The following is a 16537-nucleotide window of genomic DNA, read 5'->3' as shown; positions in this document are numbered from 1 at the left end:
TAAATAACCAATGATTCCCCATGGCAATCAAAATTTCTTAATCATTTAGACCAGCAGTGTCCAATAGAAATATGATATGATCATATGTGTATTTAAAATATTCTAGAGCCGCATTTAAAAAGAAAAAAAGTAAAAATAATTTATATTTATTCCAATATATTGACAATATCAGTTACAAAATATAACCATATAAAAATTGAGATGTTTTAGTTTTTCTGTACTAACACTCAAAATCTAATGTGCATTTTTTTTTAAGATTGATTGATTTATTTTGGGGGGAAGGATGGAGGGAGAGGGTGAGAGAGAATCTCTAGCAGACTCCCCACTGAGCCAAGAGCCTGACCCAGGCCTGGATCCCATCCCCGACATCATGACCTGAGCTGAAACTGAGTGGGATGCTTTACTGACTGAGCCACCCAGGCCCCCCTGTAGTGTGCATTTTAAATACATTTCAGTCTAGTCACACTTAAAGTGCTTAATAGCCATAAGTGGCCTGTGACTAAGATATTGGACAGCACAGTCTTAGACTGTGAGCAATCTGAAAGCAGGTTATCCTGTCTCCAGGGCCTCTGGAATAGGAATGCAGTGCATATTTTTGTAAGGTATACCAGAAACATTAAAGGGGCTCTCTAAACCTTTGCATGCTGATACTTGTATGTTCTGCGACCACTTTCCTTTAAACTTCCTTTCCAGTTTTGGGAAAAGTGGAATGGGGATCACACTCCTTCCAGCATATCAAACAAATGAGTACTGGCCTTCCTGACTCTCAGAAGGCCTGAATCATCTGAAATGTTGACTCATGAGCCTTAGGTGACTGAAATGTAATGTGAATCAAATTTGCCTTCCAAGGCATCGTTTTGTTTCCACTTTTCTCCTCTCTCTTTCTCTGTTTGGGTGACTCATCTTTCTACCATGTAGGAGTCCAGCAGCAGGCAGAGCCCCAAACCCTTCTGAATGAGCTGACTTTGAAATGGCCCCAGTCCTCCAGATTGTCCATGCCCAAGCTGTTTTGCCTACCTCATCCAGGGTCTGCAGTTTGGATGGAGAACGACCTTAAAGCTTCACCAACACCACCCCCCGGCTCCCCATATATATATATATATATATATATATATATATATATATTTTATATATATATATTTATTTATTTTTCTTTAAGGTGGTTAAAGTAGTAGTGATGAGTTGATCTGATAATTTAAGTTTGAAAAAAATGTAATCTTTTTATTTCAAAATCGTTTAATACTTAGCGTATACTTAAATCCTAGGGCCTACTTCACACTACCTTTCTCTACTCTGGGTTTTTCTTTCCTGGGTGGAAAGTTACCACTCTTAGTCCCCCAGGATAACGCCCTTCCGGAGGTGTGGGCGAGGAACCCTCAATCCTTCCGGGTAGGCAGCCCGTCCTGCCGCAACTCTACGCAGCACTGGAACTGCAGACCGACCTCCTGCTCTGAGCAAAGCCGAGACCCCAGCCCACCCCGCGTCTATCCAAGGGGAAGGGTGGGGTTCCCAGTTCCAAACCCCTCCCATCGAACGCACCCCAGCCGGTAGGAGAGAGGAAGTACAAAAGGCTCCACCCACCTTTCTCTCTTTTTCTTTCCATTGGGCTGGCTGGTTGCCCATCGTTTCTATCCCGTAGGCGATTGGCTCCCTCCTCCCGCGCCAGTCCCTGCCTCTCCCGGCCAGGGAGGGTAAGTCACGCCAAAGTGGGCGGAGAATCCTCTGGCCTCTCTCCTTCGCTCGTCTGGGCGGTGGCGGCAACTGGGGACGGGGCGGGTGGCGCATCACGGGCGCAGAGGCAGGAGGAGCAGTCTCATTGTTCCGGGAGCCTTCGCCACTGCAGGTCTCTGGGCTCTTTCGGCCCTGCCCCTTCAGTCCTCCCCAACCCCCACAACCGCCCGCGGCTCTGAGGAGAAGCGTCCCGTGGAGACAGCAGCTGCAGCATCATCTCCAATCCGCCAGCCATGGAAGACATGGACCAGTCGCCTCTGGTCTCCTCGTCCTCGGACAGCCCGCCCCGGCCTCAGCCCCCCTTCAAGTACCAGTTCGTGAGGGAGCCCGAGGACGAGGAGGAAGACGAGGAGGAGGAAGACGAGGAGGAAGAAGACGAGGACTTGGAGGAGCTAGAGGTGCTGGAGAGGAAGCCCGCCACCGGGCTGTCGGCAGCCCCGGTGCCCACCGCCCCCGTCGCTGGCGCGCCCCTGCTGGACTTCGGCAGTGACTTCGTGCCCCCGGCGCCCCGGGGGCCACTGCCGGCCGCGCCCCCTGCCGCCCCGGAGCGGCCGCCGTCTTGGGACTCCAGCCCTGTGTCTCCTGCGGTGCCCGCGCCTTCCCTGCCCTCAGCTGCCGCAGCCTTGCCTTCCAAGCTCCCCGAGGACGATGAGCCTCCGGCCCGGCCTCCCCCTCCTCCCCCGGCCAGCGTGAGTCCTCAGGCCGAGCCCGCGTGGACCCCACCCGCCCCGGCCCCCGCCGCACCCCCCTCCACCCCGGCCGCGCCCAAGCGCAGAGGCTCTTCAGGCTCAGTGGGTAAGTGCCATGCCCTCCCGCCTCGCGCAGCCCCTCGCTCCCCTCCGTCTTTTGTGTGCACCCCGAGATGCCACGGGCGGAGCCCTCCTCTCCGCCCCGAGGGGCTTTGTCCGTGGACCTCCGGGCGAAGGCGCCCCCCCTGGTAGGAGCCGTCAGGAGCAGGGTGGGGCGGCCAAGGAAACCCGGGCTTGTTCTTTATTGTCTGTCTCGGTTTCGGGGACCACGTGCACCCCGCCTGCTCCGGGCTTCTTCCCTCTGGTCCCTGTTCTGCAGCGTCCCGGAAGTTAGGCACCCACCCCTACTAGGAGCTGGGTCTGTATCTGTGAACTAGGGTTGCGGATACATTGGGCTGGTTAGGTTCCCGGGTGAGGATGGAAAGGCCTTGGCGCCCTTCATCTTTTGTCTACCAGTCTGGGTTGCTCCTAGGGAAGAGGCGTAGTTTTGCTGCTAGTCTGTTTGCCAGCATTGAGCCCTGGCCCCCCTCCTCACCTTCTCCCTGGCTTGGGTGGCCCCCCAGCGCCTCATTCCTCTCCGTTTCGACGCTGGTGGGGAGCTGGCCCAGTGGAAAACATCCACACTGACCCAACTGCAGTGAAGGGAGAGCGCCTCCAGTGGTGTGGCGCGTGGAGAATCGGGAAGGCGAGAGTTCTGGCAAAGTCCTGCCACCGCCCAGTTTATCCGCGTTGTGATGTGGCGACTCCCCGGCAGAAACGAGCCAAGGAAGCGGGATCTGAGCATCGGTAGTCCGAGGGGGGGCAGTTCTACCAGGGTCTCAGCTGCTGAGTGAGAGGAATTGCTGTCAGTGTGGTTTAGGCTCTTGATGCATTGTAATTGGATCGGAGAGGAAAAAAAGCAAAATGGTTGACATTCTTAAAGAAGGGAAACCTGTGGTGTTTTTACCGCTGATAGGTCAGTTGAATTTGTGGCAGATTTGCCACCAGACTTAATGAAATGTTTTGAGAAAGGTATTTTCATGTAGTGGTTAGAAATACTGTTTCTTAGAAGTTCTGTGGTTTAGGTCTACAGGGACAAATCTGCATAGTTATAAACATTAACAAATCTTTTCATTCTGAATTTATATATATATGTATATATATACATATATATATTTAAAGGAACATTGTTTTATTACCCTTTTCATTTTGGGAAATTGTTTATTTTGGAAGAGAAAAAATCAAGTTGGTTAGAGATGGAGAATCTTACTAGACAAGTTATCAACTTACTAGCATGTATCTTGTCACTTTGGGGGCAGAAAGGGTCTCCCCAGCAAGCAGTAGGACCTTTCTTTATAAAAGGATGAGAATCTGGTAGTGTTAACTGCTTGTTGAGAAATCTTCATTGCCTTGTAGGATTTTAGAAATGGTTCATTTTCTAGAAGAAAACCAATCTGAGATCACAGAATATATTTCAGTTCATTTCTCCACAACAGGGAAATAAGCCAATGGTGATCTTTCTGAATAACATCTTGATAATGACATACCCCAGATGACATACCCCGTACTCAAAACACTAATCATTGCCCTTAAGATATTAGAAGATATGGAGTAACTCAATCTTTGCTTTTTCTGAATTAAAAAACACATTTAAGAAACTAAGGGGAGGTGGAAGAATAAAGAGTAATAAGAAATTTGCAAGTGGGAAATCTAATGATGAACAACGGCATACTGATTTGTCATCTTGTATACCAGCATGGGAACAAAGAGAAGAGTTCTGATCTTTGCACATTAGGGTTTCAGGAGATGACTGCATTCTCTTGGAATTTTGACTTTTGGAATACTAAATTTGAAAAACAAAGGACAGGGAATAGTGCCTACTCAGGGACTCTTACCTATATAGTTCCCTAATTCTGCATTGGTGATAGCTATTTCAAAACTTTACTGATTTAGTAAACCACTGAATATCACGATTATTCATGGATAGTTAAACCATTTCTGTGAGTCTTAGGTTCTTAACGGTTTGTTCATTCATTCAGCTGATGACTGATTACCTATAAAGGGACGGGTTGGTTCTATTCTAGGCTATGAGGGTATAGCAATGAGCAATGAGCAAAACACATGTGCTCCCCATGAGGGGAGTACGGTGATAAGCACATAAGTAAGGAACTCAGCATAGTGATAAGTGTTATGAGGAAAATAAAAAGGATGATGGTATGGAAAATGACGGGTATGGGGGAGTGGGGGCTGTTTTTAAGTAGGGTAGCATTGAGAAGTGGTTTTGTGAGAAGGTGAGGTTTGAGCTGCAGATAAAAATTTCCAAGCAACCCATAGGAAGACAAAAGCCTTGAGGCAGGAATTAGCTTTGTGTGTTTGAAAGTCTAGTAAGAAGACTAATGAGAAAAACTTGCAAGACACTGGTGTCAGGTGAGGATGGGAAGGTGGGCTAAACGTAGATCATCTGGGGTCTCTAACAGGCCAAAGTGAAGAGTTCTACTTTTTTTTTTTAAAAAAAAAAGATATTCTTTAGTTTAGAAATATGCTCCTTAATAGTTATATTGTGATTTTGGAGCAAAAATATGGTTTTGAAGATTTGGAGGACCTGTGAGGACTGATGAGAGTAAAGACAAGGTGAGAAGTGAATATAAGGCATGGTTAAAAACACAGAGTAGCCCGATGGGAAGAGGGTTATATTTACTGAGTTGGGCAGATACCTGACACTTGGGCATTTACATTGTAGTTTACATTATTTTTGAATAAACTCCGATTCCCATCCCTAAGGAAAGTTGTAATTTTGCTGTTTTCTGTTGTGCTTGGAGCATGCCCACTGTAATGCAGTAATGAAGTGAGATGGAAGCCTCTCACCTGATGACCATTTCTCACGGAGAAAACATTTGGCTTCACTTTGAAAAGGTGGTTGGTTAAAGGGCTTTGAAGAAACGTGAGGAAAATTCTGGATAAAAATTGTGTTGAGGGAAATGCAAGCATCATTAACATGACGTTGAGCTGGTCTCTAATCATGTTCTAAACCAGTGTTAAGATTGAAAATGTGGTAGATTGGGTTTTGAGGCATATTGAATACTACTAAATTAAAATACAAGGGTTTTAGCATCCTGTTTTTAATCCATGCTCTGCCATCCACAGTTGCTCTTTTGGTAATTTATATTATGAAACAAAAATGTTTGTGTTGTTTCCAAAATGTAAAGTTCTTTCATTATTTTTACCCATGTCCTGAATTACTGCTTTATTCCATGGGAGGCCATTGGAGATTATTGAACTGAGGCATGACATCATAAAAGCAGTGTTAGGAAAAAAAAAATGAATTGGTGACAGTATTCAAGATAGGATGGAAAGAAGAACAGGGAATTATTTAGAAAGCTTTTGCAGTAGTTCTGAAAGAGATGAGTAGAGCCTGAACTAGTTCATTACTGTTTCAGTCAGTGAAAATGGAATAGAAGGGAAGAATATAAGAAACTACAAGAAGCATGGTTTTTTGGCTGAAAATCTCTATTTTTATGGTTAGGTTAAAAAAAGTTTTTATGAAAGAAGAATCGATAGGACTTGGAGACAAAAGATGTAAATAGAAAGAAAAGAATGTTGGTGCTCACTAAATCAATTTCAGAGACTGTCCAAATTTGTTATTTGAAATGGAAATTTGTATAGAATTGAATGCTCTTCATAGGTGTAGCTTATGGCTTGGGATTAAAAATTATTAGTCTTTTAAAAAGTCATTAATTATATGATTAGATACAGTGGCATAAGAGCACCTAGTAGAAATGTTAAAAGATTTTCAGTGACGTATAGTTTAAAATCTTAAGTGCTAATTCTTAATATAAAATTCAAGTAAACAGTGATGTGACTCTACCAGGAAGCAGTTGCTTCTACAGAAGGAGCTATCTCATACCCTATCCATTCCCTGTCCTCCTTTGAAAATGGTAACAAGGAAAAGAACTGATGAATTTACAGATTCTGAATAATTTTTGTTAAGCCATTTCTAATTTCTGACTGGGAATAAAAATTGGGAACTGGTATGCTCCTTATGTATAAGTTGAGTTACATTTTAGATTGCTTCCTACCATGCTCTGTTTCAAATTTATAGCCCTTTTTAGTAACTGGCAAGCTCCCTCAAACCTTCTTAAAATGAAGTGGTGGATACATATTGAACTGCTGATAAATACCTCATTACGAGGAATAGTATTTAAAAACATGCTATTTTAGCACTATATCCCTGTAAACTTGGAATATTTCCTATCTATTTTTTTAAGATTTTATTTATTTATTAGAGCGCATAAGCAGGGGGAGTGGCAGGCAGAGGGAGAAGCATTCTCCCTGCTGAGCGAGGAGGCCAGGCGGGACTCAATCCAAGAACCCCGGGATCATGACCTGAGTGGAAGGCAGATGTTAACAAACTGAGCCACCCAGGCGTCCCAAGATTTATCTTTATAAAAAAATTTTTCTAAAGAGGAACATATTATCTGTTATCTAATAATTGGCTCTGTTTTATGTGTAGTTATTTCATAATCTACCCAAAAGCAATTTATTTGAAACACTACTGATGCAAGGCCCCAAATTAAATGGCACATTTAAAGGTACTGTGCTAGCCCAGGAAAAAGTACCTACTCAGTGGATGATACTTCTTCTTTCCTGAAACTTCTGATTAAGTAGAAGTAATGTTGTAGATACACTAGTCTTACATTCTTTGAGACTTTTTGTTCCTTTTCTAAATACAGAATCTAGAAAGTCCCTTTGGGGGTGACAGCATCAGAAATGGAAACTGTAAGGGCAGACCATAATTCTTCAGTGTTGGTGAATGTGACTTTTGTGGGTGGCTCCTATGGGACATAGACATACAAAAAGGTGGGACCCAGCTTTACTGATGCTAGTTTCTTCTTAGACTGGTGGCTAATGATTCTTTTTAACTCTAAAGGAGGAGTTAATCATTTTATGTTTAAGCTGTTTGTTTTGTTTTTGGAATGTTGATTATTTTTAAGTTGCTTTGCTCATGTATTCTCATAACATTCTATTCTTATCTCATTGTATATATCATACCTATATGGTAATGGTATGTTTACTCATTTCTGTTCTCTGCCAGATGGTATGCTCCTTTGGGTAAGGGGCTATGTTCCTTTTTTCCATTGAGGAAAAGGTCGATGTGACATATCTTTATTGCTGAACACAGTGCCTTAGATGTGGTGTAGGCACTGAAGAGATTTGTTGAATGAATTTGATATTATAGATGAAAACTGACCTTCAAATTCTCTATAGCCCTACAATTACAATATTTTCTCTCATGAATTCTTATGAATGAAAGCATTTATTTATTTACATGTACAAGGTATATGGATGAATCATTGATGAATATCTTATGGGTGGTTAATTGGGTGGTTTCTCAACTTTTTGTTATAAATAATGTTGCTGTTAACACTTATATATATTTCTTTGGGAATACGTGTTGTTATATGTGTTGTAGGATAAATTCATGCAAGTAGAAATTCTGGTTCAGAGAGTATCTGTGTTTAAAACTTTGATAATGCTAAATTGTATTACAAAGAGTTATTGGAGCCTCTATTCACACAACTATTGTGCTTAGAGTACCGTTTTCCTTATGCCTTTACCATTACAGTGTATTGGTAAGACTAATAAATGGCTTAGGAAATTTTCTTTTTTTTTTTTTTTTTAAAGATTTTATTTATTTATTTGACAGAGAGAAATCACAAGTAGATGGAGAGGCAGGCAGAGAGAGAGAGAGGGAAGCAGGCTCCCTGCTGAGCAGAGAGCCCGATGCAGGACTCGATCCCAGGACCCTGAGATCATGACCTGAGCCGAAGGCAGCGGCTTAACCCACTGAGCCACCCAGGCGCCCCAGGAAATTTTCTTTTTTAAAAAATTTACATTTCAGAGTATTTTTTTGGCTTATGTGCCAGTAAGTTTTTTTCTGATCACAGCTTTTGACTATTCTTCCGTTAGGTTTTTGTTCTTATAGACTTAGGAACACTTCATCTATTTTAAGGAAATTAGCCTTTTGTTGTATCCTGAAAACTTTTTTCATGATTGGTTATTTGTATTTTGATCTTTGGCATATTTTTTTATGCAGAAATTTTATGTAGTCAGATTTATCGTTTTCTTTTATGCTTTTGAGTCATACAAGTCATTGAGTTTTGTGTAATTCTTAGGAAGACTTCTAAGATTATAAAAGATGCTCCTATGTTTCCCTTAGTACTTTTATGATTTTTATGATTTCATTTTAACATTTAATTCTTTCATTCTCTGCAGTTTATTTCATTTTAGGGAGTAAAGTAGTGATATACTATTTTACTATTCAACATGATTTCTCATTTTTACTATTCCACATGATTTCTCATTTTTCCAAACGCCATTTGTGTTGAATCATCCATCTTGTCTTTACTCTTTTAAAATGACGCTTTTGTCATATGCTTGTGGAATATTTCCTCTTCTGTTCCATGTCTTTGTCTTTTCATATATAGGACCAAACTGTTTTAATTGCTATAACTTTCAAATGAAATACTAGCTGATAGCATTTTCCAGAATTATTTTTTCTGGCTATGTATGCATGTGTAGTTTTCTACTTTATCTTTAAAATTTGTTTATTTAATCCCCTCTCCCTCTATCGGAATTATAGTGTGGTTATATTAAATTTATTCATTAATTTAGGGGAGAATTGATGTATGTTTTTTAATTGATATTACATATTTTTTCTACAAACCAGGTTTTTATTAATGTGTATTTTAAAAAATTAGTTTATAATTATGTGAAATATAGGCTTTAAAAGGCAATTGTTAAGTATTCTGGCCTACTTAGCATGAAACAGTTGAAATTCAGGTTATATAGGTATTTGGCCTCCTCTTTTCAGTTGATCATGCATATAGACTGGTAAAAAGAAGTCATCTCACTTTTTGGTTTCTCAAAAAACAAAAACAAAAACAAAACCCAACTTGAGAAGGGAAGAAACATTCTTTATACTCTTGTAGTTAGAGCTGTAGCTACTAAATATTGGATTATTGTTTTAGCAGTCTTTGAATCCTTAAGTGGCCCACTAGTTTTAAAAACAAAACGAAACATGATTTCTTTAATAGCTTGTTCTTCCCACTGATGGAATTGTGAGAAGGCGGCTCTTAAAGTTTTGTTGTTTAAACAGATTTAGCAGTTGTTTGGTTATCTTGGTGGTCCCTTAGAAGTTCAGGGTTAGTTAAAAAATTAGCATACTCCTTTTTTTTTTTTTCTCTCTCTTTTCTTTTAAAGCCAGGCTTAGGGCTAGATATGGGGACAAAAAGGTGAGTAGAGGGGCTCTTGGGTGGCTCAGTGGGTTAAAGCCTCTGCCTTGGCTTGGGTCATGATCCCCGAGTCCTGAGATCCAGCCCCGCATCAGGCTCTCTGATCAGTGGGGAGTCTGCTTCCTCTTTTCTCTGTCTCTGCCTGCCTCTCTGCCTACTTGTCTGTCAAATAAATAAATAAAATCTTAAAGAAAAAAGACTACATTATAAAAAGATGAGTAGAGAGAATTTATGAGATCTGCATGTAGCAGATAAAGGGAAAAATATAAGACACTTGTAAAGAACTTTCTGCTGTCTTAAAACCAGAGGAGTCTTGTGATTGTACTGTAGGGGTGATCATAAACTTAACCTACTTGACAACATCTTTTGTGAAAAGAGAAAAAATCTTAATTGGGTTCTAGGTTGGCCTGCATATTTTTTGTCTCCAGTTTTACAGATTGACTTGTGACTTGAGTAATTGGAAGGTGCCACTATTAGACTTATTTATCTCAATGTTTTGACAGTGCTAGGTAAACCTGACCTAGAGCATGAAAAACATTTTTTTAAAAGATTTACTTATTTATTTAGAAGAGAGCATTGGAGGGGGAGCAGAGAGGGAGAGAGAAACTTAACAGACTCCTCACTGAACATCGAGCCTGATGCAGGGGTCAGTTCCCACGAATCATGAAAGCTTGACCTGTGCTAAAACCAAGAGTTAGTTGCTTAACCAACTGTACAACATAGGTACCCTGAAAAACATTTCTTAAAGCTACTGCAGTCTTTGATCTCAAAAAAGAAGGGAATTTCCTTAAAAAATTTTTTCTTTGTTTTAAGGAAATTAAACCATGTAAATCCCTTTCATAAATAGTCTTTAAAACTTCTCAGTTTCAACTAATCAACATCAATGTTAAATTATAGAAATGTTTAATATGAAAATCTATCAACTTCTGTTACTTTAATTTTTATGCAGAGCAACTTGTTAAAAACAAAGAGAGAGCTGGAGAGGGAGAATCTCAAGCAGACTCCCTGCTGAACACAGAGTCCAGACAATGTGGAGATCAGGACCTGAGCTGACTGACATCAGGAGTAGAATGCTTGACTGACTGAGCCATCTGGGTGCCCTTTATTCCACGAAATTTTCTTTTGACCCTCTTAACTAAAGTTTTGTTAATGGAACATGTTCATCAGGAGCTACAGTTAAGTTTAGCACTGATAGAATCAAACATACATATTTTAATTGCTAAAAGAGTTGTGGGTAAAACTGGTTAAAATTGCTTCTATATGATAGAATTTTAGTATGTTTACATTGCCTTATTTCTTTTGGAAGGATTTAAAAAGTTATTTATACTTTTTGTTGTAGAAAATTTGAAGTGTAAAGACAGAATAGTGACTGAAAGTTGACTTAGCTGTCACTGAGCCCCAGTAGCCATCAACCCATGGTCCATTCTCCTAATCCCACACCCTCATAAAGATTTTTTGCAAACCGTAACTACTCCTTTTTGCCAAACATAACTGGAACACCCAATAATCAGATGGTTTCCCAATATATTTCACAAAAATTAATGTTATCAAATAACCACTTAGTGTATATATGTTGTGAATGGTCTTTTTTTGTTTTTATTTTTTCACCAGTTTTCTAAAAAAAAATTAGAATTCAAAAGTCTGCATATTACAATGGATTGATTTGTTTTATGTCTCATTAACTGTTCCTTGTTCGCTTGGATTATCTCTCCAAAATTTATTTGTTGAAGAATGCTCATATACTTTTTTTCATTTTAATGTTTGTATTAAGATATAATCTATATACAGCAAAATACATAGATCTTAAGTTATAGCAGTTTTATGTTTTGACAAGTGTATCCACACATTAACCCACATCACTGTCAAGATAGAGAACATTTACATCATCCCAGAAAGATCCCTTGGGCCCGGCAGTCAATTAAATTCAATTCTTGTTCCGACCTTCCTCCAGCACCCCCCAGTCCCAAGCAACTTTGTCCTGATTTCTTTCACTGCAGATTAATTTTGCCTGTTATATTGTACCATGTGAATGGAATCATATGGTGTGTACTCTTAAGTCTGATTACTTGCTTTCAGTATGTTTTTAAGATTTATCAATGATGTTGCAGCTATCAGCAGTTGGTTCCTTTTTACTGCTAAGTAGTATGCCACGATAAGACTATACCATAGTTGAATTAGTCACTTGTTGATGGACTTGGATTATTTATAGCTTCTGGCTACTATGAACAAAAGAATGCTATGAACATTCTTGCATAGGTTTTTTGTGGACATTGGTTTTCATTTATCTTGGTAAAGAGCATAGAATTGAGTAAGAGTAACTGGTTAGAATTGCTGAGTCATGGGCTATGTATATATTTAACTTTATAAGAAATTACCAAACTGTTCTCCAGTGTTCTTTACTTCCATCAACTCAATTTATTTCCATCCAACTCACAATAGGAGAGTTGTAGTGGTTTCACATTCTCACCAACATTTGATATCATTCTTTCTCATGTTAGCCGTTCTGGTGGATTCATAATTGTTTCTCATTGTGGTGTTAATTTAGATCTCCCTAATCATTAATGAATTAGAGGACTTTTGTTTTTTTTTTTAAGATTTTATTCATTTATTCAACAGACAGAGATCACAGGTAGGCAGAGAGGCAGGCAGAGAGAGAGGAGGAAGCAGGCTCCCCGCTGAGCAGAGAGCCTCATTTGGGGCTCGATCCCAGAACCCTGGGATCATAACCCAAGCCCAAGGCAGAGGTTTTAACCCACTGAGCCACCTAGGCGCCTCGAATTAGAGTACTTTTACATGTCTATTGGCTACCTGTATGTTTTCTTGTGTGAAGTGTCCAAGTAATTTTAATTTGCCTGTTGTTACATGTCTTGTATGTCTTTTTCTTACTGCTCAATAGGGAGTTCTTAATATATTCTGGATAAAAGTCTTCTGTCAGATATATACATTGAAAATATATTCTAATCTGTATCTTGCCTGTTACTTTTATTGATGGTTTCTTTTGGGGAGTATGATTTTGTAATTCTGAAGAATTCTTAATTTATCAGTTTTTATGGTTAGTGCTTTCTGTGTGCTGTCCAAGACATCTTTGCCTACTCCAAGGTTGTGAAAACATTCTATGTTTTTTTCAAAAGCTTTATAGTTTTAGCTTTTATGTTTAAATCTAGATACATCTTGAATTAATGTTTGTCTGTGGAAGTATTACGGTTTGGGATTTATTTTTTTCATACAGATATTCAGCTATCCCAGAGATTATTATTATTTTTTTTGAAAGAATTTGTCTTGCTTTATTGTTTTGGTGCCTTTGTTGAAAATCAGTGGCCATATAAGTAGGTCTGTGTTTGTACATCTATTTTGTTCTGTTGATCTATTTTTTTGGTATTTTTATACCAATACTATTTGCTATAGCTTTGCAGTAGTCTAAAAATCAAGTAGTATGCCTACTCCAAATTTCGCTTTTTTTTTCCCCCAAAATAGTTTTGTTCTTTCTAGGTCCATTATATTGACATACATATTTTAGAATCAGCTTGTTCATGTCTAGAAAATGTCTGCTGGGAATTTGATTGGGATTGCATTCAGTCTAGAGAGCAATGTGGAAAATGGCATTTTAGGATTGGAAACATAGTGTTTATCCCTAACAAGCTAACAGGATAGCTTGCCATAGTTTCTTGAATGCTGGCAGAAGACACAGATGCCTGGGTCAGGGACAAAGGACTTTATTAGTTATAGCAGTGATAATAGCTGGCATATCAGCATTTTCTTTTCTTTTCTTTTTTAAAGATTTTATTTATTTATTTGACAGACAGAGATCACAAGTAGGCAGAGAGGCAAGCAGGGAGAGAGGAGGAAGTGGGCTCCCTGCCAAGCAGAGAGCCCGATGGGGGACTCGATCCCAGGACCCTGAGATCATGACCTGAGCCAAAGGCAGAGGCTTAACCCACAGAGCCACCCAGGTGCCCTCAGCATTTTCTTATACAGGTGTCCTAAGCCCCATTTCCTATGGGGCAATGCTGAGAGGGCCAAGTGACACTAAACTTGCTGTGCTGTATTGCAGGAGAGGAACCTTGAGTTTAGGGAAACTGAATATATTTTACATAGCAGGCATGCCTGCCTATTCCACTTATATTGCATACAATAATTATTTGAGATTCAAAAATCAATATATATATATAATATATATATATAATTCTATGTATCTACTCATATTTACCACTTCTTTAAAGAAATTATGAGATGAGAGGGACGCCTGGGTGGCTCAGTTGGTTGGACGACTGCCTTCGGCTCAGGGCGTGATCCTGGAGTCCCGGGATCGAGTCCCACATCGGGCTCCCAGCTCCATGGGGAGTCTGCTTCGCTCTCTGACCTTCTCCTCGCTCATGCTCTCTCTCACTGTCTCTCTCTCTCAAATAAATAAATAAAATCTTAAAAAAAAAAAAGAAATTATGAGATGAGAATATTTCGTATTTACTCAGAATTTAACATTTTTGTTCTTTGTTTCTGAAGATCCAGGTTGGATCTTCATTGATCTACCTGGTATCATTTTCGTTCAGTCTGAAGAACTTACTGAACATTTATTGTAGTACAGATCTCTTGGTGACAATTTCTTTTAGCTTTTGTTTTCATCTTTTATTATCTAGTAATGTTTGTATTCATCTGTATTTTTGAAGCATATATATTTTTAAAAGATTTTATTTATTTATTAGAGAAAGAGGACATAAGCAGGGGAAGCAGCAGGGAGAGGGAGAAGCGGACTCCCCACTAAGCAAGGAGCCCAATGTGGGGCTCAATCCCAGGACCCTGGGATCATGATCTGAGCTGAAGGCAGACATTTAACTGACTGAGTCACTCATGTGCCCCTTGAAGCATATTTTTGATGAATATAGTCCGTCTTGTTGTTCATGGTAGTTAAGTTCAATAGCCACCGAAGATACTGAATTAGCAAATACTGAATCATTGCTTCTAGGGAAATACAGGCTTAGGTTCCTGTGAACCACTAGTCATACCATTTTTGTTAATGATGAATATATAACTTCGTTTTATGTGTGTTTATATTTAAAGATGCATTATTTAATGTATATTTTTAATTTTTTAACATTGAACTCATGGCCAGTATTATTTAACTCATGCCTGGATGAAGCTTATCTAAAACATGTGTTTTCTCTGTAAGGCACATCATGGCCTTCTTGTGTTCAAGAACACCAGAGAGTACTAAAGCACTGTTCTTAGAGAAAATTTAAATAGCAAAGTCACCAAAAAAATCACACAAAAAGAAAAAATATGGCACTAAATAAACTGCAAAAAGTACACCTGTTTTCAGTATGAGAGCTGAAGCAAGAAGGCATGGGGCTGCCGTGTTTGACCTCACTTGGGAACATTTGCTGGGTTCACTGCTCTGCACACATCCACTAATGTTAAGTGTTGATTTGGGGAATATCAATTTAGTGAGTAGGCAGTGGGCAAATAGGCAATCAGTGAATAATAAGAATTGACTATATATAATGATAGGTTGGTAGATTTTTCGTCACATAAAGATATTATCTTTTGCATTCCATTGTTTCTAGTGACGGGTTAGGTCATTCTTATTGTTTCCCTGCCGGTTTCCTTTGTTTCTAAGATTTTCTCTGTGTTTGGTTTTCAGCAATTTGATCTTGACAGTGTACTTCTTTGTGGATTTGTGTTTATTCTACTCAGTGTTTATTCATTGAACTTTCTTGGTCCCCTGAGCTGGTATTTTCCATCACAGTTGTCAAATTTTAGGCCATAATATCTTTACTTATTTATTTTTCTGCTTCAGTCATTGTTGCCTATTTTGGGGACTCCAATTACATATAATTTAACTGCTTGATTGTCTCACAGGTTGCTGAGACTTCTTTTTTTCCCCATGCTGTGCTTCAGTTTGTATAGTTTCTAATTGCTTATTCTTTAGGCTTACTGATCTTTTCTTTACCACCCAATCTGCTTTTAAGCCCATCTAGTGAATTTTTCTTTCACTTAATATAGTTTTCTGTCATAGAATGTTTAGTTGGTTCTCTCTTCCGGTCTGTATTTCTCTACTAAGATCCTCTGTTCGCTCATTATGCCCATCTTTTGCTGTATATACTTGAGGGCTATTTTAATTTTTATTTTAATGTTTGCTAATAAAATGTTTACATTACTTCTTTGTTTATATTAGCTGTTTTTTCTTATTTATAGTCCTATTTTCTCGTGTCTTTTCATGTTCAGTAATATTTTATTCTATACTTGTTGTCGTGGATGTGTTGTTAGTGTTGTTCTGGAAGTCACTTAATTCCCTAGCAAATCATCTTGATCTTTCATGTCATGATTTTAAAAGGAGGGTCCAGAGGGTCCACAGTTGGCTTTTTTTTTTTTTTTTTTTTTTTGAAGAGTGAAACAGTTAATATCTTAGGCTTGTGGTCCTACAGGTTCTTTTGTAACTACTCAAGTTTGCCCTTATAATGCCACAGTAGCCATAGACAATACATCACACAAATGAACTAGGCTGTCTTTCAATATAATTTTAGCTCACAAGCCATATTTTGCTGACTTTTGGTCCAAATCTAGACCAAGTAACCTAGACTAGGTAACCTTTAAGGTTAAAGTAGTCTTCCTTTAAAGGATACCTTTTCTGGGGTCTCATTTTTATACTTGGGGTGTTCAACAAGATCTCTCCACTCTGGTTTGTCAAAAACTTCTGGTCAGGTCTTCCAGGAATCTGACCTCCAAAATATCTGTTCTCCAAAACTCTATCCTAGATTCTCTGCTTGGCCTCTGTAAGTCTTGTGCCATATA

The 16537-nt window shown here is 39.4% G+C and overlaps 1 protein-coding gene across 3 annotated transcripts in view; it reads left to right on the top strand.

Annotated features, from left to right (window-relative positions):
- The first annotated feature begins 1744 nt into the window (after positions 1–1744).
- Positions 1745–16537, top strand: part of RTN4 (reticulon 4) — a 73404-nt gene continuing 58611 nt past the window's right edge. Inside the window, exon 1 of one of the 3 annotated variants that reach the window (XM_044263963.1) lies at positions 1745–2526. In XM_044263963.1, the coding sequence (XP_044119898.1) occupies positions 1965–2526 (562 nt within the window). In that variant the 5' untranslated portion in view covers positions 1745–1964. The remainder of the gene's footprint in view (positions 2527–16537) is intronic. The other 2 variants (XM_044263964.1, XM_044263965.1) reach the window with 2 other exon arrangements.

This window comes from Neovison vison, chromosome 8 (assembly GCF_020171115.1).
Source record: "Neovison vison isolate M4711 chromosome 8, ASM_NN_V1, whole genome shotgun sequence".
Lineage (NCBI taxonomy): Eukaryota > Metazoa > Chordata > Mammalia > Carnivora > Mustelidae > Neogale > Neogale vison.
Note: the sequence above shows the minus strand (reverse complement) of the source record. Positions and strands in the feature narration are given on the sequence as shown.